The sequence below is a fragment of the Oncorhynchus gorbuscha genome, linkage group LG04, assembly GCF_021184085.1.
Source record: "Oncorhynchus gorbuscha isolate QuinsamMale2020 ecotype Even-year linkage group LG04, OgorEven_v1.0, whole genome shotgun sequence".
NCBI lineage: Eukaryota > Metazoa > Chordata > Actinopteri > Salmoniformes > Salmonidae > Oncorhynchus > Oncorhynchus gorbuscha.
Genome location: NC_060176.1, coordinates 20,896,306 through 20,921,903, shown reverse-complemented (window position 1 = coordinate 20,921,903; position 25,598 = coordinate 20,896,306). Strand labels below are relative to the sequence as shown.

The 25,598-nt window shown below is 42.3% G+C and overlaps 4 protein-coding genes across 10 annotated transcripts; 1 reads left to right on the top strand and 3 right to left on the bottom strand.

Moving 5' to 3' along the window:
- Window positions 1-4,833: 4,833 nt before the first annotated feature.
- LOC124033824 (IST1 homolog) lies at window positions 4,834-6,891 on the bottom strand. 2 transcript variants are annotated; one of them, XM_046346182.1, is made up of 3 exons: window positions 6,615-6,891; window positions 6,005-6,050; window positions 4,834-5,872 (listed from the first exon to the last, which is right to left on the bottom strand). In XM_046346182.1, the coding sequence occupies exons 1-3, from the start codon at window positions 6,738-6,740 to the stop codon at window positions 5,700-5,702; spliced, it is 345 nt and encodes a 114-aa protein (XP_046202138.1). In that variant the 5' UTR covers window positions 6,741-6,891; the 3' UTR covers window positions 4,834-5,699. The 2 variants fall into 2 exon arrangements, with proteins under 2 accessions (XP_046202138.1, XP_046202139.1); XM_046346183.1 differs by having other exon boundaries at window positions 6,005-6,011.
- Window positions 6,892-7,026: 135 nt separating this feature from the next.
- On the bottom strand, window positions 7,027-18,707 carry LOC124033823 (IST1 homolog). 2 transcript variants are annotated; one of them, XM_046346179.1, is made up of 10 exons: window positions 18,587-18,707; window positions 17,863-17,959; window positions 15,102-15,282; window positions 13,184-13,271; window positions 12,702-12,785; window positions 11,515-11,625; window positions 10,502-10,657; window positions 10,039-10,164; window positions 9,426-9,471; window positions 7,027-9,293 (listed from the first exon to the last, which is right to left on the bottom strand). In XM_046346179.1, exons 2-10 carry the CDS (start codon window positions 17,948-17,950, stop codon window positions 9,121-9,123), a joined length of 1,053 nt encoding a protein of 350 aa, XP_046202135.1. In that variant the 5' UTR covers window positions 17,951-17,959; window positions 18,587-18,707; the 3' UTR covers window positions 7,027-9,120. The 2 variants fall into 2 exon arrangements, with proteins under 2 accessions (XP_046202135.1, XP_046202136.1); XM_046346180.1 differs by having other exon boundaries at window positions 9,426-9,432.
- A 643-nt stretch (window positions 18,708-19,350) lies between these two features.
- Window positions 19,351-24,403, bottom strand: LOC124033138 (U3 small nucleolar ribonucleoprotein protein MPP10-like). Of its 4 annotated transcripts, none has more exons than XM_046345087.1 (8): window positions 24,046-24,403; window positions 21,603-22,011; window positions 21,326-21,471; window positions 21,056-21,163; window positions 20,780-20,921; window positions 20,571-20,638; window positions 19,863-20,079; window positions 19,351-19,632 (listed from the first exon to the last, which is right to left on the bottom strand). In XM_046345087.1, the coding sequence occupies exons 4-8, from the start codon at window positions 21,155-21,157 to the stop codon at window positions 19,616-19,618; spliced, it is 546 nt and encodes a 181-aa protein (XP_046201043.1). In that variant the 5' UTR covers window positions 21,158-21,163; window positions 21,326-21,471; window positions 21,603-22,011; window positions 24,046-24,403; the 3' UTR covers window positions 19,351-19,615. The 4 variants fall into 4 exon arrangements, with proteins under 4 accessions (XP_046201043.1, XP_046201040.1, XP_046201044.1 ...); XM_046345084.1 differs by having other exon boundaries at window positions 21,056-21,206; window positions 24,046-24,401; XM_046345088.1 differs by having other exon boundaries at window positions 21,014-21,206; window positions 24,046-24,400.
- Window positions 24,191-25,598, top strand: mcee (methylmalonyl CoA epimerase). Of its 2 annotated transcripts, none has more exons than XM_046345090.1 (3): window positions 24,191-24,420; window positions 24,699-25,042; window positions 25,171-25,598. In XM_046345090.1, exons 1-3 carry the CDS (start codon window positions 24,393-24,395, stop codon window positions 25,321-25,323), a joined length of 525 nt encoding a protein of 174 aa, XP_046201046.1. In that variant the 5' UTR covers window positions 24,191-24,392; the 3' UTR covers window positions 25,324-25,598. The 2 variants fall into 2 exon arrangements, with proteins under 2 accessions (XP_046201046.1, XP_046201045.1); XM_046345089.1 differs by having other exon boundaries at window positions 24,693-25,042.

Sequence of the window (25,598 nt, the reverse complement as noted above, 5' to 3'; positions counted from 1 at the left end):
ATAGTATAATAGTGCATCCTGTGTCTACCAGGAACTGATGGGGGACACCCTCAACTTCGCACATCATTGTTGGTTCAGTGTGCTGTTGAAAGTGTTGTCGCTCTTCTCCTGCAGTGGGTGGTGGGCATTTTTAGGGCCAGGGCATGGTGTTCCCTGCCATGCCTTGGAACTGTGGTTGGTTGTAATCTTGCTGTTGCATGTGATTAGGAGAGGGTCCTGGTTTTCCTCTGCCACTTCCTGGTGCTCCTCCTCCTGTTTCTCCCCACTGCTGTTGCTGCGGGGAGAGTGGTTTCCTGCAATCTCTGGCAAAGTGACCGGGAATTCTGCAGTTATAACACTGGTAGTTCCCCCTCTGTATGGTCCAGTGTAGGGGCCTCGTTGAGCCCGTTGCTGTTGCAGGATATACCGCTGTGGGGAAGGGTATTGGGGTGGTGGGGCTGCCTGCTGTTGGATCATCTGAGAGACAGTCTGTGCTACGATCTGAGTGTTATCTGGCTGCTCCCCTTGGTCTTGAGTTTCTACTGCAATCATTTGTTTGGGCGTGGTGGCTGCAGACATTTTATCTAAGTCGTCTGATAATGTGTATAATGCGTTTATCTAAGTTTTAGTCAGTCCTGTTTATTTCTATCCTTGTATACCCAGCCCGTATTGTGGTGTTAGCTCAGACTCCTCTCATGCGCCCCCACCCTAACACACAAAATATTTATCAGTGTGTGGTGACAGCTACGTGTGTTTCTCCGGTAGTAATTTGAAAATGTTCAGCGATTTATTTGAGGTATTTTCTAGAAATGATTGAGCAATCCCCTCTTGGGACAATATGTTAGCAAATTCAAGCGGTTCTATAACATTTGTCAGAATAATTATATCTCTTTAGGAAATATGGATAGAATAGAAAAACTAAAAATTACTCTCTGCTCCGAACGCACTAGACGACCAGTCCTGATAGCCTTTAGCCATACCCTTATCCTACTCCTCCTCTGTTAATCCAGGCCATGCAGTGCCTACCTCACGTCCTACTCCACAGGTGCTCTCATTTGTTGACTTCTGTAACCGTAAAAGCCTTGGTTTCATGCATGTTAACATTAGAAGCCTCCTCCCTAAGTATGCTTAATTCACTGCTTTAGCGCACTCTGCCAACCCTGATGTCCTAGCCGTGTCTGAATCCTGGCTTAGGAAGACCACCAAAAACCCAGAAATATCCATCCCTAACTATAACATTTTCCGACAAGATTGAACTGCCAAAGGGGGCGGTGTTGCAATCTACTGCAGAGATAGCCTACAGAGTTCTGTCTTACTATCCAGGTCTGTAGCCCAAAGATTTGAGCTTCTATTTTTTTTAATCCACCTTTCCAGAAACAAGTCTCTCTTCGTTGACGCTTGCTATAGACCACCCTCTGCCCTCAGCTGTGCCCTGGACACCATATGTGAATTGATTGCCCCTCATCTATCTTCAGAGCTCACGCTGCTAGGTGACCTAAACTGTGACATGCTTAACACCCCGGGCCATCCTACAATCTAAGCTTGATGCCCTCAATCTCAGACAAATTATCAATGAACCCACCAGGTACAACCCCAGATCTGTAAACACGGGCACCCTCATAGATAACATCCCATCTAACTTGCCCTCCAAATAAACCTCTGCTGTTTTCAACCAAGATCTCAGCGATCACTGCCCCATTGCCTGCATTCGTAATGGGTCTACGGTCAAACGACCACACCTCATCACTGTCAAACGTTCCCTAAAACACTTCAGCAAGCAGGCCTTTCTAATCAACCTAGCCCGGGTATCCTGGAAGGATATTGACCTCATCCCGTCAGTAGAGGATGCCTGGTTATTCTTTAAAATTGCCTTCCTCGCCATCTTAAATAAGCATGCCTCATTCAAACAATGTAGAACCAGGAACAGATATAGCCCTTGGTTCTCTCCAGACCTGACTGCCCTTGACCAGCACAAAAACATCCTGTGGCATTCTGCATTAGTATCAAATAGCCCCTGTGATATGCAACTTTTCAGGGAAGTTAGGAACAAATATATACAGGCAGTTAGGAAAGCTAAGGCTAGCTTTTTCAAGCAGAAAGTTGCATCCTGAAGCACAAACTCAAAAAAGTTCTGGGACACTGTAAAGTCCATGGAGAATAAGAGCACCTCCTCCCAGCTGACCACTGCACTGAAGCTAGGAAACTCTGTCACCACCGATAAATCCACTATAATTGAGAATTTCAATAAGCATTTCTCTACGGCTTGCCATGGTCTCCACATGGCTACCCCTGCCCCGATCAACAACCCTCCACCCCCCACAGCAACTCGCCCAAAACTCCCCCATTTCTCCTTCACCCAAATCCAGATAGCTGATGTTCTGAAAGAGCTGCAAAATTTGGACCCCCACAAATCAGCCGGGCTAGACAATCTGAACCCTCTCTTTCTAAAATTATCTGCCGAAATTGTTGCAGCCCCTAATACTAGCCTGTTCAACCTCTCTTTCGTATCGTCTGAGATTCCCATAGATTGGAAAGCTGCCATGGTCATCCCCCTATTCAAAGGGGGAGACACTCTAGACACAAACTGCTACAGACCTATATCTATCCTACCCTCCCTTTCTAAGGTCTTCAAAAGCCAAGTAAACAAACAGATTACCGACCATTTCGAATCTCATCGTACCTTCTCCGCTATGCAATCTGGTTTCAGAGCTGGTCATGGGTGCACCTCAGCCACGCTCAAGGTCCTAAACGATATCATAACCGCCATCGATAAGAGACATTACTGTGCAGCCGTATTCATCGACCTGGCTAAGGCTTTCGACTCTGTCAATCACAACATTCTTATTGGCAGACTCAACAGCCTTGGTTTCTCAAATGATTGCCTCGTCTGGTTCACCAACTACTTCTCTGATAGAGTTCAGTGTAGTGTGTCAAATCGGAGGGCCTGTTGTCCGGACCTCTGGCAGTCTCTATGGGCGTGCCACAGGGTTCAATTCTCGGGCCGACTCTCTTCTCTGTATTCATCAATGATGTCGCTCTTGCTGCTGGTGATTCTTTGATCCACCTCTACGCAGACGACACCATTCTGTATACCTGGCCCTTCTTTGGACACTGGCCTCCAACTGCTCTTAAATGCAAGTAAAACTAAATGCATGCTCTTCAACCGATCGCTGCCCGCACCCGCCCGCCTAGCATCACTACTGACTTAGAATATGTGGACAACTACAAATACCTAGGTGTCTGGTTAGACTGTAAACTCTCCTTCCAGACTCACATTAAACATCTCCAATCCAAAATTAAATCTAGAATCGGCTTCCTATTTCGCAACAAAGCATCCTTCACTCATGCTGCCAAACATACCCTCGTAAAACTGACCATCCTACCGATCCTCGACTTCGGCAATGTCATTTCAAAATAGCCTCCAACACTTGGATGCAGTCTATCACAGTGCCGTCCGTTTTGTCATCAAAGCCCTATATACGACCCAACACTGCGACCTGTACGCTCTCATTGGCTGGCCCTCACTTCATACTCGTCGCCAAACCCACTGGCTCCAGGTCATCTACAAGTCTCTGCTAGGTAAAGCCCCGCCTTATCTCAGCTCACTGGTCACCATAGCAGCACCCACCCGTAGCACGCGCTCCAGCAGGTATATCTCAATGACTGGAACGAACTGCAAAAATCACTAAAGCTGGAAACTCTTATCTTCCTCACTAGCTTGAAGCACCAGCTGTCAGAGCACCTCACAGATCACTGCACCTGTACATAGCCCATCTGTAAATAGCCCATCCAACTAACTATTTTTTTTATCTTGCTCCTTTGCACCCCAGTATCTCTACTTGCACATTCATCTTCTGCACATTCTACCATTCCAATGTTTAATTGCTATGTTGTAATTACTTCGCCACCATGGACTATTTATTGCCTTACCTCCCTTGTCCTCCTTCACTTGCACATGCTGTATATATACTTTTTTTCTACTATATTATTGATTGTATGTTTGTTTATTCCATGTGTAACTCTGTGTTGTTGTATGTGTCAAATTGCTTTGATTTTCCTTGGCCAGATCGCAGTTGCAAATGAGAACTAGTTCTCAACTCGCCTACCTGGTTAAATAAAGGTGTGAAAAAAAGAACCTCTCCGACAGTAATCTGGACAGGACAGGATGCTCTGCGATGTGACCATGAATGCAACTGGAGAGCCACAGATCAAAGACCACTCTGATGTAGCATCTATTCTCTTTGAAGTTATAAGGACTGAGCACAGTTGGCCAGTTCAACTTAATTGGGGAGGATAGGCTCACAGTAATGACTGGAACGGGATGGATGAAATGGTATCGAACACATCAATTCCATTTACTCCATTCCAGACATTATGAGCCGTCCTCCCCTCAACAGCCCTCTGTGACTCTGAGGCACTTATTCTGAACCACTTTAACGCAACTGGCACAGAGAGTAGGCATTCCACATAGAAATCATCCAAAGTAATAATGTCATAGAGCTTTGTACTGTTGGGACAGTCCACTTCACCGAGCCCCCCCACTACCTTACATCCACTGGCAAAACACATCAAGACAAAATGTTATGACAGCGTTGAAAAAAGCCTCAAACTCCTGAGTTCCAGGAAAACTTCCCATTGCAATGCTACAGATCTACGCAAGACAACAGTGTCAAACAAGCCTCCCTCTACAGGATCCTGGGTCATGTACTGCAAGCTCAAACCTTGGGAAAGTTCCTAAAACGAAGGGTCCACTTCAAAGTTAGTTGAAGTACACTTATTTTTATTTTCTGTTTGTTTCAAAGTATTTTCAAGGTCATTGAATGAAACCCTGCTCTCTTGGAGATGGGTCCCTCAAGGCATAGGAGACTCGTTTCTGTCTCCTGTGTGTAACCCTTTACCTGCCTCATCCATTGAGGCATTCATATCAGTCACTGTTCATATAGTAATCTACCCGCTAGTGACAGTACTAGTATCTACACTGCACTATCAACTGAGTTCATTTGATTTACAGTAGCACTGCTTCAACCTGACATAGACATCACTGCATTGTCGGAACTAGAAGCACAAGCATTTCGCTACACTCGCATTTAACATCTGCTAACCATGTGTATGTGACAAATACAATTTGATTTGATTTGACAGGGTGCTACGACCTTGAAAATGTCCTAGGCCTGGAAATTTCGACAATGGGTTTGCCAGAAAACAGGTGCGATTCAGTGGCAGGTAAAACACAATTTCAAGAAACGCACCAACGACACACTATTGACATTCTGGATTACTCAATCCAGTCTCTGGACGAGAGACACTATTAGTTAAGACTATTTGATTATTAACCAAATATTGTCTCATACTGTGACTCAAGGGGATAGGTGACAACCATAACAACGAGAAAGATTGAGAGGTTACATAGAGAACTAGTTACTATCAGGAAGGCCATTTTTTATCCAAAGTGCTCATATAAAGATGACATCTATACGGTCCAGTTTTGATTGGACGTAGTCGATAATAAAATGTACTGTCAAATAGCGATCTAAAGGGCCTTCACCTTTAGTGTGCCAGACAGACACGTGTGTTTGAATGAGGTACAGTCCATGTTTACATCAGTAAAACTACACAGTGAGGAGAGTTTCACTGCAAAGGGTGCCAATCCAAATATTTAAACATTTCCTGACCCTGTAACTGCGGTGATTGACAACACTGCATGATGGGATACTGGAGGATTAGGTCTTCTTCTTCAGATCCTCAAAGCGCCGTGACAGGTCATCAAAGTCGATGTCATCAGAGCTCGCAGTGTTTCGTCCAACTCCAAAGGAGGAAGTGGGAAGCGTGTCGGAAACTGAGGGCAGCTCAGGGAGGGCGTTGTTATTGTAGATCTGGGATGAAGGCCCGGGGCCTGTGGAAAGAACATATGTTTAGATTGACATTACAAATACACCCCAATGCAACCGTTATGCAAAAAGAAATCAATACTATCGCTGAAGACATTGACGTGTAGGAAAGGAAAAATGAATTGAAAACAACTTACCAGACACCTGGGATCGATCAGAAGGTTTAATAGACAGCTCATCAATCTGAAAAATACACACACATCGTGATCGCTCTACCCTGCCTACATGTTGAACTGTTAAAGTTGTATAGATACATGAGAAGGCAGAGAAAAACAATGTTTTGTATGTGATTGGAGGAGGAATAATCATTGAAGTAGTGCATTGCTGAGAAGGTCAACACCGTTGGGGTAAGAATGAGCAAAATGCAAGAGCTTATAATATAATTAACCTCAAATTGCATTCACTTCACTATGAAGAACATGGCTTCCCTGCCATATCCAGTAACATACTAGTTTGACAGCAAGTAGATCTGTTTCAGCATATTATAAATCACTCAGAGCATTCAAAACACAGTCGTAAGCAGTTCAGCACAAGGTTAGTGATTAGCAGTTAATACCAGTTATGACCGTTTCCACATTCTATCTGTTCTTATCCAATCCCCATCACGTCCCTGTATCATAGCACTGTGCTGCAGAGACAAGCGATGGCACAAGCAAACTAGAATGAACTCCTCTTCCCTGAAAGGTGAACTGGCCGGCTGTCCATCTGTCTGGAGAAGCAGAAGGGGCAGGGGGCTCTGACACTTACAGACTCGTAGGTAGGGGGGCAGCTGGGCAGCTCAGGGGGGTGCCCTCCTCTCATTGGAGGCTGGAAGTTGTTAAAGGCATCATATGTGCCAACAGAGGGGCCGTTGAACCCTATGGGGCCGGGCATCTAAAGAAAAAAACAAACAAATAAAAACATCACATTTATAAATCAACATCTCTATATTTATTAAAGCTGGAATCCTTAATGGTGAAACAGCCATGTCTGTTGGCGATATTAAAACAACAACAAAGTTACTGCAAACAACTAACGCTGGTAATCTACCCTCTCTAGTGGCAGCACTAGTATCTACACTGCACTACCAACCCACTTCCTTGATTACAGTAGCACTTATTCACTTGAAAAGATATGACACAGAAACAATTCCATCTAAGAAAATTAGCCACCCCAGAACTTCAATTAGAAATACGTCCTTTATTAGACATAAAAAACATAGGCTAATATCTGCTTTGTGACAACATATACAGTACACTTGCTAATCAAAGTTAGTATCGAACACTCTTCAAACAATCCTATATTACACCTAAGAGGATGAGCAGTCAAAGCAGTGAGCGGGTCACTGTACGGTAGTGTTAAAGTCTTATTTTAGGATGGTGGAGTAGACTGTCCTTACTGACATCCATAGTAAATGAGTGAAAACAAGCTGTAAGACTGGAACAGCAAATCCAGCCCCGTTTCTCTCCTTTATCAAAACTACTTCCATCTCCAAGATTCAATACATGTTCACAAAATAAAAAAACTTTAAACTAATTTTAACAAAGATTATATGAATTAAGAAATAGGCATGTTACAAGTGGTGTAAAGTACCTAGGTAAAAATACTTTACAGTACTACTTAAGTCATTTTCTGGAGTATCTGTACTTTACTATTTATAATTTTGACAACTTTTACTTCACTACTTTCCCCCCCCAAAAATGTTGAACATTTTCCCCGACACCCAAAAGTACGCATTACATTCTGAATGCTTAACAGGACAGAAAATTGGTCCAATTCACACTTATCAAAATAACATCCCTAGTCATCTCTATCGCCTCTGATCTGGTGGGCTTACTAAACACAAATGCTTAGTTTGTATATTATGTCTGTGTTGGGAGTGTCCCTGCCTATCCGCAAAATTTAAAAACACAAGAATTGTGGTTTCTGGTTGCTTAAAATAAGGAATTTTAAATTATTTATACTTTCAATACTTAAGTATTTTAAAACCAAATACTTTGACTTTTAATCAAGTAGTATTTTACTGGGTGACTTTCACTTGAGTCATTTTCTATTAAGGCATCTTTACTTTTATTCAAGTATGACAATTGGGTAGTTTTTCCACCACTGCATTTTACGTGTACATAGTCTGAATATACTTACAGAATGGGAAGGTCTCTGATGATGGTAAATGCAGTGTGGCACACATCCATAGATAACATACTGAACCACACTATAAACATTCTATTACACAAAGAGGAAGAAGAACCCATTACATTTGAGGGACGTATTTACATCAAACTTACATGGTCAAGTGGTTTTTCATAGAGTATAATTTCTGTCACCAGTGAAATCATGCATTCCAGTCACCAATACACTGCATGGGTTATTTTACACAAACATGGAAAGTGCATGTATAGGGTTAAACTAAATCATCTTTAAAACATCAAGTGGATTTTATTAGAACAAATGTACAAAATAAAAATATTTTCCAACTCTTGCCTTCAATCTCCTACCAACATATGGTTGCTGTACAATTAAAACAATCATTCCTGTAAATAGCATTGTGTATTTCATATCTCGATACCCCACTTTATCAAGTCTAATTAAATCCCTTCACCCCATATAAGGTAACAGATGTCAAAGAACCGGTTTCAGATGTCACCAAAGGTCCAGAGCCAGAGAGTAAAACCCGAAAATAGGCCGTAGCACCCGGTCTTGAAAATGTCCTAGGCCTGAATATTTCGACATAATGGGTGTGCCAGAAAACAGGTTTTTCTAGTAGGCGATTCAGTGAAAGGTAAAAAAAACAGTTTCATGAAACCCACCACTGACATACTATTGACATTCTGGATTACTCAATCCCGTCTCTGGACGAGAGACACTATTAGTTAAGACTATTTGATTATTAACCAAATATGGTCTCATACTGTGAGTCAGGGGATAGATGACAACCAGAACGAGAAAGATCGAAAGGTTACATAGAATACTAGTTACTATCAGTAACATCCAAAGTGCTCATATAAAGATGACACCTATATGGTCCAGTTGATTGGACGCAGTCCATAATAAAGTGTACTGCAAAATGTACTGTCAAATAGCCCTCTAAAGGGCTTTCACCTTTAGTGTGCCAGACAGACACGTGTGTTTGAATGAGGTACAGTCCATGTTTACATCAGTAAAACTACACAGTGAGGAGAGTTTCACTGCAAAGGGTGCCAATCCAAATATTTAAACATTTCCTGATCCTGTAACTGCGGTGACTGACAACACTGCATGATGGGATACTGGAGGATTAAGTCTTCTTCTTCAGATCCTCAAAGCGCCGTGACAGGTCATCAAAGTCGATGTCATCAGAGCTCGCAGTGTTTCGTCCAACTCCAAAGGAGGAAGTGGGAAGCGTGTCGGGAACTGAGGGCAGCTCAGGGAGGGCGTTGTTATCGTAGATCTGGGATGAAGGCCCGGGGCCTGTGGAAAGAACATATGTTTAGATTGACATTACAAATACACCCCAATGCAACAGTTATGCAAAAAGAAAGCAATACTATCGCTGAAGAGATTGACGTGTAGGAAAGGAAAAATTGATTGAAAACAACTTACCAGACACCTGGGATCGATCAGAAGGTTTAATAGACAGCTCATCAATCTGAAAAATACACACACATCATGATCACCCTGCCTGCATGTTGAAATGTTAAAGTTGTATTGATACATGACAAGGCAGAGAAAAACAATGTTTTGTTTGTTAGTATGTGATTGGAGGAGGAATAATCATTGAAGTAGTGCATTGCTGAGAAGGTCAACACCGTTGGGGTAAGAATGAGCAAAAAGTAAGAGCTTATAATATAATTAACCTCAAATTGCATTCACTTCACTATGAAGAACATGGCTTCCCTGCCACATCCAGTAACATACTAGTTTGACAGCAAGTAGATCTGTTTCAGCATATTATAAATCACTCAGAGCATTCAAAACACAGTCGTAAGCAGTTCAGCACAAGGTTAGTGATTAGCAGTTAATACCAGTTATGACCGTTTCCACATTCTATCTGTTCTAATCCAATCCCCATCACGTCCCTGTATCATAGCACTGTGCTGCAGAGACAAGCGATGGCACAAGCAAACTAGAATGAACTCCTCTTCCCTGAAAGGTGAACTGGCCGTCTGTCCATCTGTCTGGAGAAGCAGAAGGGGCAGGGGGCTCTGACACTTACAGACTCGTAGGTAGGGGGGCAGCTGGGCAGCTCAGGGGGGTGCCCTCCTCTCATTGGAGGCTGGAAGTTGTTAAAGGCATCATATGTGCCAACAGAGGGGCCGTTGAACCCTATGGGGCCGGGCATCTAAAGAAAAAAACAAATATAAATAAAAACATCACATTTATAAATCAACATCTCTATATTTATTAAAGCTGGAATCCTTAATGGTGAAACAGCCATGTCTGTTTGAGATATTACGACAACAAAGTTACCTTAAACAACTAACACTGTTTTCCTCTCTGACATCGCACACGCGACAGAAAAGCACATACGTACAGCACTTTTTTCCCATGCTGCATGAACAATAGCGGTCAGTGGCGCCGTTTCCCCCTACTGCGGACTCCATCTGTAAGCAACTATCTCTCCAAACAGGAGTGGTGTCATTCAAGCCACTTTTGAAAAAAAAAAAAAAAAGTCTTACTGCTCCTTTGGGTGTTGGGTAGCTGAACGCTGATGGGGGGCCCATGGGCATAGGCATGGCTCCAGCAGTGAAGCCGCCACCACCACCACCACCTGGCTTCTTGAAGTCAGAGTCCACGTCTATGAGGTCAGCCTCTTCGCCTTTACACACCTCCGGCTGCGTGGGGGGGGGGGTGTAGAAATAAAATGTAATTTGTCACCAGCATCGTAAACAGGTGTAGACTAAAAGGACTGCATGATCAATCCAACGTCTGCATTGGCCGTGCAACATTTATGATGATACGGCCTCTGCAAAAGTAGGTGCATTCATACTTTCTCGCGCGCAGCAAAGCAGTTGTCAAGGAAGTGAGTTTGCGTTCATACAGGACCTCCCCCCCTCACATACCGTCAACCAATCATGTCAATGCGGTGCTATAAACAAGGCCCTTTGCATTGTTACAAAATTTGAGAGGTGCCCGGCGAAACGGCACAGAGCTTGACCTCTGCATGCTTCTGGAGGCTCCGCAATGAGCGTCACACCCTCCATACGAAGCCTCTGACCACATTTTCAGATGAAGCATAAATTGGCTTTAACAGTGAAATGCTTACTTACGGGCCTTTCCCAACAATGCAGAGAGAAACAAAACAGAGAAATAATAACACGTAAAGTAATAATGCATACAAAATGAGTACTGATAACATGGCTATATACACGGATTACCAGTACTGGGTCAATGTAATTGAGGTAGATACATACATATAACTAGGAATAAAGTTACTAGGCAACAGGACAGGCAATGAGTGCTGTGTATGTGATGAGTCAAAAGAGTGCAAAAAGGGTCAATGCAGATAGTCCGGGCAGGTATTTAGTTAACTATTTAGTAGTCTTATGGCTTGGGGCTAGAAGCTGTTCAGGGTCCTGTTGGTTCCAGACTTGGTAGTATATAAATAGTAGAGTCAGTCAGGGGGTGGGCACAGGGAGACAGGCACACAGGTGAATGGCGGGAGGCAGACAGGTTATCATCAGATACTCACTCGGACCATGGCGTCTGACTCGTAGGGCACGTTGTAATTCTTGGCAATCTCAATGAGGTAGCGCTCCACCAGGATCTTAGGTGGAGCCTCTACACTCAGTTTGTGCATGAGCTATGGGGTAAAGTAGAGACAGGGAAATGTTTCAGGCAGAAACAAACACATATCTACAGTACCAATCAAAAGTTTGGATATACCTACTCATTCAAGGGTTTCTTTATTTTTTTCTACATTGTAGAATACTAGTGAAGACATCAACTATGAAATAACACATATAGATTCATGTAACCAAAAAAGTTTTAAACAAATCAAAATATGAGATTCTTCAATGTAGCCACCCTTTGCCTTGATGACAGATTTGCACCCCCACACCTCCTCCTCCATGCTTCACGGTGGGAACCACACGAGGAGATCATCAGTTCACCTACTCTGCGTCTCACAAAGACACAGTGTTTGGACCAAAAATCTCAAATTTGGACACCAGATTTCCACTGGTCTAATGTCCATTGCTTGTGTTTCTTGTCTCAAGTAAGTCTCTTCTTATTATTGGTGTCCTTCAATAGTGGTTTCTTTGCAGCAATTCAACCATGAAGGCCTGATTCATACGGTCTCCTCTGAACAGTGGCTGTTGAGATGTGTTTGTTACTTGAATTCTGTCAAGCATTTATTGGGCTGGTAACTCTAATGAACTTATCATCTGCAGCAGAGGTAACTCTGGGTCTTCCTTTCCTGTGGCGGTCCTTATGAGAGCCAGTTTCATAATAGCGCTTGATGGCTTTTGCAACTGCACCTGAAGAAACGTACAAAGTTCTTGAAATGTTCCATATTGACCCAGTCTTAAAGTAACGGACTGTCATTTCTCTTTGCTTATTTGAGCGGTTCTTGCCATAATATGGACTTAGCCCAATTTGGTAAAAGACCATCTTCTGTATACCACAAAGAGTGTGCAAATCTGTCATCAAGGCAAAGGGTGGCTACTTTGAAGAATCTAAAAAAGAATCTAATATTTGGATATGTTTAACACTTTATTGGTTACTACATGATTCCATATGTGTTATTTCATTGTTTTGATGTCTTCACTATTATTCTACAATGTAGAAAATAGTAAAAAGAAAAACCTTTGAATGAGTAGGTGTGTCCAAACTTTGACTGGTACTGTATCTTGAAGCAGACCATCTAAAAGTGCATACCCTATCATTGACTGTCCCGATTTGGTTTGTCCTACAGAGCTTGCCATACTCCTTGCTGTATTTGGCACACAGCTGATCAGACACCTGTATGGAGAAAGCACAGTATCAAGGATCACAACATAGCAAAAAGAGTACAAAATGCACACATTTTTTTATATTTTTTTACTGAGGACTAGTTAAGTTTTATTAGTCCTATGTAGAGGATATGCATGGTATACATGGTCCACAACATAAGCAGGTTTCTTCGACAATGAAACAATAAAACATAAAAGATAAAAATACGAACATAAAGTAAATGGCAGTTGAATAGAATAATATATTGTAACATAAGTATAATACAGGAAGGCACAATTTATAGTTCAATAGTTACATGTGTATTGGGTAAGGGGCAGGATGCAAGTGTTTAAATTAGGCAGTATAATATGACTAATCCAAGAGACTAGACATGCTAGACATGTTAATGCACAATGTATACTACTCACAATTTTGAGCTCGTTGACCTCAGACTGCAGACGTGGGGCTGCCCAGATGAGAGTGGACACAGCTTCCTGCAGGCCAGGGTCGAGCTCCCTTTCAAGAAACAGACAAATAGGTGTTAAGGGCTTGACAGATTTTTTACTTGTCTGAAGGCTCAAATTAAAAATGGTCTGTAACATCATGGGCCAAAAGGGTGACTTAACATGGGTGTTGTATGATGCAAGGAACCACTTTACAAAACAATTATCATTACCATACAGAGAATCAGAAAAATGTAAGCCACCCTCTGCCTATAGACTTCTTTGCATATTCAGACTGTCTCAAAATCGAACACAGCCCTTTAAAAAAAATACAAATGTTGTGTCACCAGATAGGTGCAGTGAAACTTGTCGTTTTACTGGGTGAGCCACAGTAGTACGGCGCCCCCTGTAGAAAATTAGTATTAAGTAACTTGCTCAAAGGCACAATGACAGATTTTTTACCTCGTCGACTCGGATACTCTAACCAGCGAGTTTTGTTACTAGCTCAAAGCTCTAGGCTACCTGCCGCCCTTTAAGGCTCTCCTGGAGGATAGTTGGCAATCCTTAAATAACACAAATCATTTTAACTTTACAATTACAACCAAATACTATTAAATGAATAAGGGATCAAATGGCTTAAGTAGGCTACTTCAAAGCAAGGTAACTCTCAAATATATGTTTATCTATAACCATGTAAGGCTGAAATATGAAGGTTTTCGTGGAGATCTATTGACAGGATAGGAGTAATTTCAAAATTAGGCTACTCTTAGGACCCGGGTGATACTCGTCATTATCGGGGCAAGGAAACAAAACACGAAGCGGATTTAGGAAAACAGCCCTATGTTGGAAACAAACATACATTTTTCATCCAGGGTCATATTTCTGTATTTTACGAGCTATAGCACACAATATTTTACATACAGACGGTTTTTAAAGGACCAAAGAGTTGGGACTGCTTTGGGTTCTCATGGAAGAAATATTGCGACACTGGTTTCATCCCAGCCCTAGCTATTCTAAGAATATTTTAAACACTGTCAAAATGACATGCCCGGTGTTGAATAGTGTTTGAGATGCTTTTTAATAAAAAAAAATATATATATATATAATAAAAATATATATATATATAACAGGAGTAGGTTAACGCACCCATTCATCAACTGCGCGACGGTCATTTATTCAGAAGTGCTGGACAACATTTTTGAAGGACATCAATACATGCTATTAGCTAAATACTTAACTACCAAGATAACCAGCCAAACTACATGATATGTTTTGAATTGGCTAACTAGTCCATCTGTTAGTGTATCATTATTTTATAGGCCATAGTCTAGCTGCGACAATCTCTCTCCTCAGGCCCAATCACACTGGTAGAAATGCAGGGGATGTACACATGACTTTTCCAGGACAATCATGGCCGTATGATCTGTTTGCTAATCAAAAATGTACCGTCAGTGGGCAAATAACCCACTAACTAGTAAGGAATATCAACAAATAGGCTCTGAGCTTTGATCATCTCATGACTGCAAAACTGTGATCGGCGCAATTTTAGGATTTCATTTTTTAACTTGTCCTTCCAGACAATTTACAGTAAATCTATATTCTTCTTGTCCAACTAATTGTTTACCTGTCCCGGACAAGCGTTAATGTCGAGCCCTGAAGGATAAACTCAAAACACCCATAATAGGGAAAGGAGTTTTGGCTCTTCTTTCAATTGTCTTTACTCGATTCCTTGCATCCTCTCTCGTCTCAGTCTCAAAATGCGTTGGAAGAGAAGTCGCAAGGCTCCTCCCCTCTCTAACCTCATCCAATGTGTTTTGAGGAGGCAGCAAGGAGACATGATGCAAGGAAATAAACAATTGGACAAGGAGAATCTTTTCCGAGTCCTCTAGGCAGGCTCATTTACTTCATGGACTGGATGAGGCCAAAGCGAGCCAGCAGCAGGTCACAGTACAGTTCTAGGATCTCCATGGCCTCTACCAAGTAGTCCTCTCTGATGATGTGTTCCACACGGATCCGTGCTCGCTCATCCTTTCCTGTTGACAGGTAGTCTGCAATCTCCTTCCGTGCTTTCTGAGCTAGCTCAGCTACAAAGGGACAGAAGATCCATTCTGTAAGCATTTATTTTACAGACAAATCAGACACAAAAATTTTAAATAACAGAGACTACAGCTTGCACAGTGTGTGTGTGTACAGTACCAGTCAAAGGTTTGGACACACCTACTCATTCAAGGGTTTCTTTATGTTTATTATTTTCTACATTGTAGAATGAAGACATGAAAACTATGAAATCATGTGGTAACCAAAACAAAAATCAAGATATATTTTAGATTCTTCAAAGTAGCCACCCTTTGCCTTGACAGCTTTGCACACTCTGGACATTCCCTCTACCACCTTCACCTGGAATGCTTTTCCAACAGTCTTGATGGAGTTCCCACATACACTGAGCACTTGTTGGCTGCTTTTCTTTCACTCTGCTGTCCAACACATCCTAAACCATCTCAATTGGGTTGAGGTAGGGGATTGTGGAGGTCAGGTCATCTGGTGGGAACCACACGTCGCTGCAGAATGCTGTGGTAGCTATGGTGGTTAAGTGTGCCTTGAATTCTAAATAAAGCACTGACAGTGTCACCAGCAAAGCACCCCCACACCATCACACCTCATCCATGCTTCACAGTGGGAACCACACGAGGAGATCACCACCTCACCTACTCTGCGTCCCACAAAGAAACAGTGGTTGGAACCAAAAATCTCAAATTTGGACCCATCAGACCAATTCAAAATCAAATCAAAATCAAATTTTATTTGTCACATACACATGGTTAGCAGATGTTAATGCGAGTGTAGCGAAATGCTTGTGCTTCTAGTTCCAACAATGCAGTGATAACCAACAAGTAATCTAACTAACAATTCCAAAACTACTGTCTTATACACAGTGTAAGGGGATAAGGAATATGTACATAAGGATATATGAATGAGTGATGGTACAGAGCAGCATACAGTAGATGGTATCGAGTACAGTATATACATATGAGATGAGTGTGCAGACAAAGTAAACAAAGTGGCATAGTTAAAGTGGCTAGTGATACATGTGTTACATAAGGATGCAGTCGATGATGTAGAGTACAGTATATACATATGCATATGAGATGAATAATGTAGGGTAAGTAACATTATATAAGGTAGCATTGTTTAAAGTGGCTAGTGATATATTTACATCATTTACCCATTATTAAAGTGGCTGGAGTTGGGTCAGTGTCAATGACAGTGTGTTGGCAGCAGCCACTCAATGTTAGTGGTGGCTGTTTAACAGTCTGATGGCCTTGAGATAGAAGCTGTTTTTCAGTCTCTCGGTCCCAGCTTTGATGCACCTGTACTGACCTTGTCTTCTGGATGATAGCGGGGTGAACAGGCAGTGGTTCGGGTGGTTGATGTCCTTGATGATCTTTATGGCCTTCCTGTAACATCGGGTGGTGTAGGTGTCCTGGAGGGCAGGTAGTTTGCCCCCGGTGATGCGTTGTGCAGTCCTCACTACCCTCTGGAGAGCCTTACGGTTGAGGGCGGAGCAGTTGCCGTACCAGGCGGTGATACAGCCCGCCAGGATGCTCTCGATTGTGCATCTGTAGAAGTTTGTGAGTGCTTTTGGTGACAAGCCGAATTTCTTCAGCCTCCTGAGGTTGAAGAGGCGCTGCTGCACCTTCTTCACGACGCTGTCAGTGTGAGTGGACCAATTCAGTTTGTCTGTGATGTGTATGCCGAGGAACTTAAAACTTGCTACCCTCTCCACTACTGTTCCATCGATGTGGATAGGGGGGTGTTCCCTCTGCTGTTTCCTGAAGTCCACAATCATCTCCTTAGTTTTGTTGACGTTGAGTGTGAGGTTATTTTCCTGACACCACACTCAGAGGGCCCTCACCTCCTCCCTGTAGGCCGTCTCGTCGTTGTTGGTAATCAAGCCTACCACTGTTGTGTCGTCCGCAAACTTGATGATTGAGTTGGAGGCGTGCGTGGCCACGCAGTCGTGGGTGAACAGGGAGTACAGGAGAGGGCTCAGAACGCACCATTGTGGGGCCCCCGTGTTGAGGATCAGCGGGGAGGAGATGTTGTTGCCTACCCTCACCACCTGGTCTAATGTCCATTGCTTGGGTTTCTTGGCCTAATCAAGTCTCTTATCAATGGGGTCCTTTAGTAGTGGTTCTTTGCAGCAATTTGACCATGAAGGCTTGATTCACACAGTCTCCGCTGAACAGTTGATGTTGAGATGTTCTTGCTATAATATGGACTTGGTCTTTTACCCCATCTTTTGTAGAAGAAGATGGGGCTACTCCCTACCTTGTCACAACACAACTGATTGGCTCAAATGCATTGAGGAAAGAAATTCCACAAATGAACTTTCAACAAGGCACACCTCTTAATTGAAATGCATTCCAGGTGACTACCTCATCAAGTTGGTTGAGAGAATGCCAAGAATGCAAAGCTGTCATCAAGGCAAAGGGTGGCTACTTTGAAGAATCTCAAATATATTTGGATTTGTTTAAAACTTTTTTTGGTTACATGAATTCATATGTGTTATTTCATAGTTTTGATGTCTTCACTATTATTCTACAATATAGAAAATAGTAACAATAAAGAAAACCCCTGACTGGTACGGTTGTTGCCTGGCTCACTTTTCTTTTTCTCCAAGAGCTTCAGGCGATTGATCACCAGTCTGAGGTTGACCCGGAGTCTTTCTGCTTTGAATCCTCCCCCAAGCATGATGGCCAGCTAAGGAAACAAAATAAGTTGGTCTTGAAAAGAGGAGCCAATACATACTGGCAAGTCTGACAATTTATTTGCCACACTGACATACTGTCATCACCGACCATATTGTTTTCACCTATCCTTTGTTCAGAGAACGTGAAGATGAAGAAGATGAGGGAATAAGGAGAGGTTTCGACACTAGTGAGTCATCACCATCATGTGAGCGGGTTGATGGCCACACCAGTAACTACAGGCAGGTATTGAGCTATGTAGCTAAAAAGCTAACAGTATCTACCCCTGAAACCAATAACCGTCTAACTAGCTTACATCACCTCTATCAGAAATGCAGAAAGTATAAACATTTTAATTAACTAAATCCATGTTGATGGATCGCATAGTAAAGGAAATAGTGAGATAACTAGTTAGTTTGCACAACAAGGATGAAGAAATATAGTTCACTACTAACGTTAGTTGTTAGCTATGCTAGCAAGATAGCTAGCTAACGTCTGATAAACAAAGCAGTGCTGTTCGAATAAAACGTATCCAGCTAGCTACAGTAGTTACCTTAAAAAACGACCAAACAATAAAAAGCATCGTATATATTATACTTTACATTTCATATCTAATGAACACATTTTTTTTTTACATTACCTGTTAGCTAGGTTAACAGCAACTTGTCGAGTTGCTTGACTTCCGTGAATGCGACTCTTCCTCCTTCAATAACACCGAAAAAGACAGAGTGACGTCACGGGAAATGTGCAAAACGTGGGCGTGTCACACCTGCTGTTTACACCACTAGAAGGCGATAGTGGATTTGAGAGCCATAAACTAGATTTCAAAGAAATTAGACCCAATGCCATGAATGTACAGTACGCTTGCCACATAGCCAGATATGCTTTGAGGAAGATGACCACAATATAGCTGGTCAAACTGCACAGGGCAGCAAGGCTGAGTTTCATAACTACACCCCACAGATCAACATTTTTAGATCAGAAAACCCTTTTAAATACTCACTCAAATGAAAATGAAGCTGCAAGTAGTAGTGTGAACCTTGAACAATAATCACATACACTGGATAGGTGCAACAAAATGTGGTTTTACAGCATGTCTACTCATTCCATGAAAGGCCAAGTATCTGCGGGTTTTCGCTCATGGATTAGTAAGGAACTCCCCTCACCTGGTTGTCTAGGTCTTGATTGAAACGAAAAACACTAGGTCCTCCATGGAATGAGTTTGGCATCCATTTTACAGGGTCAGCCATAATCGTATCGCAACCCTGGAGCAAATTATGGTTAAGTGCCTTGCCCATGGGCACATCAGCCAATGTTTTACCTGCTGCCCACAGATCGATTAGCTGAACAGATTAAAAGTGTGAATCTAATTGGTCACAAAAAGTTAGAATAAATTACAGCATGACAAGCTTTGTTTTTTTATTATTATTGCAAATTACAAACTATCGACCACTGTTTAACAAATTGCAGCTTCCTGTTTAAAAAAATCTGTACCAAGAAATATGAATTATCATAACACATGCATCATAATAAATGCTACAACTTGAGTTTGCTGGCTGAGACTTCTTTGTGTTTCTTATTCTTGGAGCCCGGGTCCTTGGCTCCTTTGATCTGGCTCTTCATTTGGTCTTGTAGTTGGGAGAAGAAGGAGGAGGAGGAGCGGAGAGCTTTATCCTTCCCCCCATCCTTGAACAGAGAACAAATAAAAAATATATATATTTTTACGAAACTATTTGCAACTGTGGCAGACAGCTGAATCCTAGCTATTGTAATAAATACAAATGAAAATGTGTGGAGAACAATGGCCTTGTCAGTCTATATTGATCACAAAGAAATATAATGGAGGTGCTTGCATTTGAAAGACAAGGTTAACTAAATATAAAAATGAGACATGAAGAGAGAAAGAAAACACTGACCTTTAATAATGTTGATTTGCCTTCCTTTGTGAGTTTGAGGTTTTCTGCCACACTCTGCCATTGATTGTTTCTTATTCTCTCCAGTTCTGTCCTTCAGTTTCCGTCTCTTCTCCTTCATCTTGATGCTCTTCACCTTCTTCTTCTTGCGTCTCTCTCGTTTCTTGTCTGTGGAGGTCTTTTCAGAGTCAACCAGCACGTCGCCAGCCTTGTTCTTCTCCTAAGATCAGAAAGGAAATAGTGTTAAGAATCTACTAAAAGGCTAATATGGTAGACAACACAGAAGTACATTGGTTGACTTCAACACTTGAATGCTTTTGTACGTGGTGCAGACGTTGGTGTGTTGTTGTGATTCTGAATGGCCAGATACAGTAGTTATCAACAATGACAAGAAGCTGCCATGTGGGGAATCATAGGTGACTCTTTTCAGCTAGTTTCATCTTATTCTCGATACTATGTCTTGTTTTGAGGTGTTTTGACCGATGTCTAAGCTAAAATGGCTCAAATTCACTAGCTAGCTAACCAACAACTATAACGATGTACTTGAAAGACAATTCTCATTGTGAAAATGTATGTTTTCAATAAACATTGGCGACTAAATATAGTTTAAATCTAAGCCAACCCAGTCTGTTTCGCCCCATAGTTGAACATGCATCGTTTTTGTTGCTAAACAACCGACCCGTCTAGACACTGACCTGTCTAGACACTGACCTGGTCTTTAATCCTCTGCTTGATGATGTCTTCCAGCTGCAAAGTGGTTTCCTCTGTTACAGCAGGGGCTGAGAGAAAACAGAGCAAATGTTACCTGACTGAACAAGCACCCTCTCCAACACACAAACTTGCAGTAAGTAAAATACTAAACCTTCTCCAATGGGACTGACAGCTTAAACTGAACAGACTGACAAGCATGTGGTACGTACCCATCCTGGAGGCCGAGTCAAATGCCACATCAACCTCAAGAAGGCTGTTCTCTGGACGAGTCTGAGCAGACACATCTCCTGTTAGTTGCCATGGCTTTTCTCCCATGACAGCCTTTTCCAAATCCTGGATCTTTTCAGCCATCTGTGTAAGGTAAGAATTTACAGTTTCATTAGCCTGCTACATAAAGTTATATATACGGCAGATGAAAAAAAGTCAATGAAATGACAACCAACCTAATTTAGATATTCTAAAACAGCCCTCGAGGAAAAGCTTGCCTTTGTCTTGTCGTTTCTCAAAGGATCATTTGGTTTCAGGTTTTGTTGCATTTTGAGACTTTCCTCCAAAGATGTCCGCCATGTCTTCTCCCTCACTGTCATCACTTTCTGCAGGTAGGTTAAAGGTCACCCGTCATCCTCAACAAAGTCCCTAAAACAGCAAAGGAACAAACAACTCTTAAGTAGAAAATAAATATCCCTGCCCTATATTCCCTATTAATGCAATTCCAACCATGACATTCACATGAGATTCCTGCATCAGCCACTTACTCATTTTCTTCTTCATCATCATCTTCTTGCAGTCCATCCATACTGTTGTCCTCATCCTCTGCATCTGATTGGTCAGCTGTTTGCACAGGATCATCATCCACAGCATCAAAGAAGTCTTTGTACTTCAGATTCCTGGAACTTTTCAGCTACAGAAAGAGCATAATACATTAATAGGAATTCAGTGTGTTCGTCTACAATAATGACCAGAAACACCACCAAACACAAGTAGCTGAATAGTAGCTAGGTCTGGCAGAGAGAAAAACTATATGATACATACTGTGCTTGTTTTTTTTTGGAAGAAACATCTTCACTGAAGAGGTCTACGCCATCATCTTCATCCCCAGAGGGCAAGTCATGGAAGTAGTCTACATCACTATCCCCCTCCTTCCCCTCTCTTCTGTCCATATAGTCCAGAAAGGACTCCATCTCTGAGACCTTGAAGAACTGGTCATCAACCTCTGATGGAGGACCCAGTGGTTTGACTCTCTCCCTGCTAAGCATTTCTTCTGTTGAGCTTGTTTTTCTAATGCGTCCGCATCAAAATCTATATCAGAGTCCTCGTCTGTGTTATCCCTTCTCAAGGCATCCATAGCAGTTTTAAGCATGGGTGGTTCTTCTCCTTGCCAATCTTCATCTTCCAAATCTCCATCTCTCATCTCCTCTTCTATTTATTCACTAAGTGAACACTATACACAAAGAAAAAATACAAAAAGCAATTGTTGTTAACAGTATTCTTCAAGTAGTAGTGGTTAATAACGTTAACAGTCTTCTTCAACCAACCCTGGCCTTGAAAACCACAGGGCGTGCAGGGTTTTGTTCTATCCCAGTACCCACACTAATCAAGGGTAGCTGAATTACTAGAATCAAGTGAATCGGTGCTGCTGGGCTATCTTTAAGAATATTTGATGATGTGTTCTAGCTAACCAAACAGGGAATGCTTGCAGATGGTTGCTTGCTCCAACACCATCATTAAGTTTGCAGACGACACAACAGTGGTAGGCCTGATCACCGACAACGATGAGACAGCCTATAGGAAGGAGGTCAGAGACCTGGCCGGGTGGTGCCAGAATAACAACCTATCCCTCAACGTAACCAAGACTAAGGAGATGATTGTGGACTACAGGAAAAGGAGCACCGAGCACGCCCCCATTCTCATCGACGGGGCTGTACTGGAGCAGGTTGAGAGCTTTAAGTTCCTTGGTGTCCACAACAACAAACTAGAATGGTCCAAACACACCAAGACAGTCGTGAAGAGGGCACGACAAAGCCTATTCCCCCTCAGGAAACTAAAAAGATTTGGCATGGGTCCTGAGATCCTCAAAAGGTTCTACAGCTGCAACATCGAGAGCATCCTGACCGATTGCATCACTGCCTGATACGGCAATTGCTCGGCCTCCGACCGCAAGGCACTACTGAGGTTAGTGCGTAAGGCCCAGTACATCACTGGGGCAAAGCTGCCTGCCATCCAGGACCTCTACACCAGGTGGTGTCAGAGGAAGGCCCTAAAAATTGTCAAAGACCCCAGCCACCCCAGTCATAGACTGTTCTCCCTACTAGCGCATGGCAAGCGGTACCGGAGTGCCACGTCTAGAACAAAAAGGCTTCTCAACAGTTTTTACTCCCAAGCCATAAGACTCCTGAACAGGTAACCAAATGGTTACCCAGACTGTTTGCTTTGTGTGCCCCCAACCCCTCTTTTACGCTGCTGATACTCTCTGTTTATCATATATGCATAGTCACTTTAACTATACATTAATGTACATACTACCTCAATTGGCCCGACCAACCAGAGCTCCCGCACATTGGCTAACCGGGCTATCTGCATTGTGTCCCGCCACCCCCTCTTTTTATGCTACTGCTACTCTCTGTTCTTCATATATGCAAATTCACTTTAACCATACCTACATGTACATACTACCTCAATAAGCCTGACTAACCGGTGTCTGTATATAGCCTTGCGATTGTTATTTTCAAATGTCTTTTTACCGTTTTTTTTTTCTTTACTTACTTACCTACACACACACACGCCTTTTTTCCCCTGCACTATTGGTTAGAGCCTGTAAGTAAGCATTTCACTGTAAGGTCTACCTTCACCTGTCGCCAGCAGCATACCACCCTGCATACCACTGCTGGCTTGCTTCTGGAGCTAAGCAGGGTTGGTCCTGGTCAGTTCCTGGATTGGAGACCGGATGCTGCTGGAAGTGGTGTTGGAGGGCAAGTAGGAGGCACTTTCCTCTGGTCTAAAAAAAAAAAATATCCCAATGCCTCTGGGCAGTGATTGGGGACACTGCCCTGTGTAGGGTGCCATCTTTCGGATGGGACGTTAAATGGGTGTCCTGACTCTCTGAGGTCATTAAAGATCCCATGGCACTTATCGTAGGGGTGTTAACCCCGGTGTCCTGGCTAAATTCCCAATCTGTCCCTCAAACCATCACGGTCACCTAATAATCCCCAGTTTACAATTGGCTCATTAATTCCCCTCTTCTCCCCTGTAACTATTCCCCAGGTCGTTGCTGCAAATGAGAACGTGTTCTCGGTCAATTTACCTGGTAAAATAACGGATAAATAAATAAAATAAAAAGTATTCGGCACACGTGACAAATAAACTTTGATTTGACAGATGCTAGCTAGCCTTAGCATTGTGTAACGATGGCAGCAAGTGAATTAATTTATTTTAAGTTAAACATATCGAGATATTATTATAGAAATGTTGCACTTACATAAGAAAATGTTCTGGATGTGCAGTTCTTTATGTTGAGTAGCTTTAAACAGTCGTCCAACGTGTTACCTATGTCCCCGGTAGCCATCGTTTTTGCTCACATGGGAACATGTGTATAACAAGAAAATATTATCCCCCCGGAAACAATCTCTGTTGTGCTATAAAGTTCCGGATAGCAGGTCAGATTTAGACGTAGCTAGCTAGATAGACAACATTAATATCCCAAATAACTGTATTTACAATGGCAATGTACGGGGTTTAATTGAAAAGCAATATACGTGTACTCTATCCCATTGTATTGACATTCAAAGCCATTCGCTATCCTACGTTGCACGAATCTTCTAAAATATGGCGGCGTCGGTGTTGAAGGTTGCACGTACGTATAGATAGCTATCTGTTGTTGTTAGCCATTTTGCAGCAGATAAATATTGTTTCACATGTAAGAAACAGTCTCTTTAGACCTTTATCTCGGGCTACAAAACAAAGTAAGGTAAATCCACCGTTGTTAGTGCAGAATTACTTTTAGCAAGTGTTTCCTGTTGCTAGCTACTTGACTTATCCAGGTAGCATTTTCAATCAAATACGATTCGTACTCATCAAAAAACTGTATGGCATTGTATGGCTGAACTAAATAATTGATTTATTTAGTTACAGGTCTCTCAAAATGTGTTCGTCACACTTGTTCTCCAATGCTGAGGACAATTTCAAACTCAACACCACTCTGCCAAGGTATTCCAGGATCTGTCTGGAAACTGGGAAGGCTAAATCACATCGCTATAGCTGTGCCAGACATGGAGAAAGCCACTGCTCTTTACAGAGATGTACTGGGGGCTCAGGTCAGCGATAAAGTTCCCCTTCCTGAGCATGGAGTCTACACTGTCTTTGTGGAGCTGGGTAACACAAAGCTGGAACTGCTGCACCCACTCGGGGAGAAGAGCCCCATTGCAGGCTTCCTACAGAAGAACACATCTGGTGGGATGCACCATATCTGCATTGAGGTGAGTCAGTCTTAGCAATGCTGCATATGCTGTTCAGCCCACATGAATGGGTTGTGTTCACTCTCTATCCTTGTCCCCTCATCTGTTCTCTAATCTAATCATATTGTATGTTATTTTTGTGATTTCAGGTTGATGATATCAATGCAGCGATAGTGGATCTGAAGGCTAGGAACATTAGAACCCTGTCAGCTAAACCACGGATAGGCGCTCATGGGAAACCTGTCATGTTCCTCCACCCAAAAGACTGTGATGGTGTACTTGTGGAACTGGAGCAAGCTTGAATACCCACAGGTCTCATAAACTCTGTAGTTCACAATTAGCCGGTTTGAAAATTGATTTATTATTGCGCTTTTTCCACCAGTAATAATGATAGCAAAGGTAACATTTTTTATATGTATAATAGCAGGGCATTGATCTATGAAATATAATATATACACTACTGGTCAAAAGTTTTAGAACACCTACTTATTCAAGGGTTTTTCTTTATACTATTTTCTACATTGTAGAATAATAGTGAGAGGACATCAAAACTATGAAATAACACATGGAATCATGT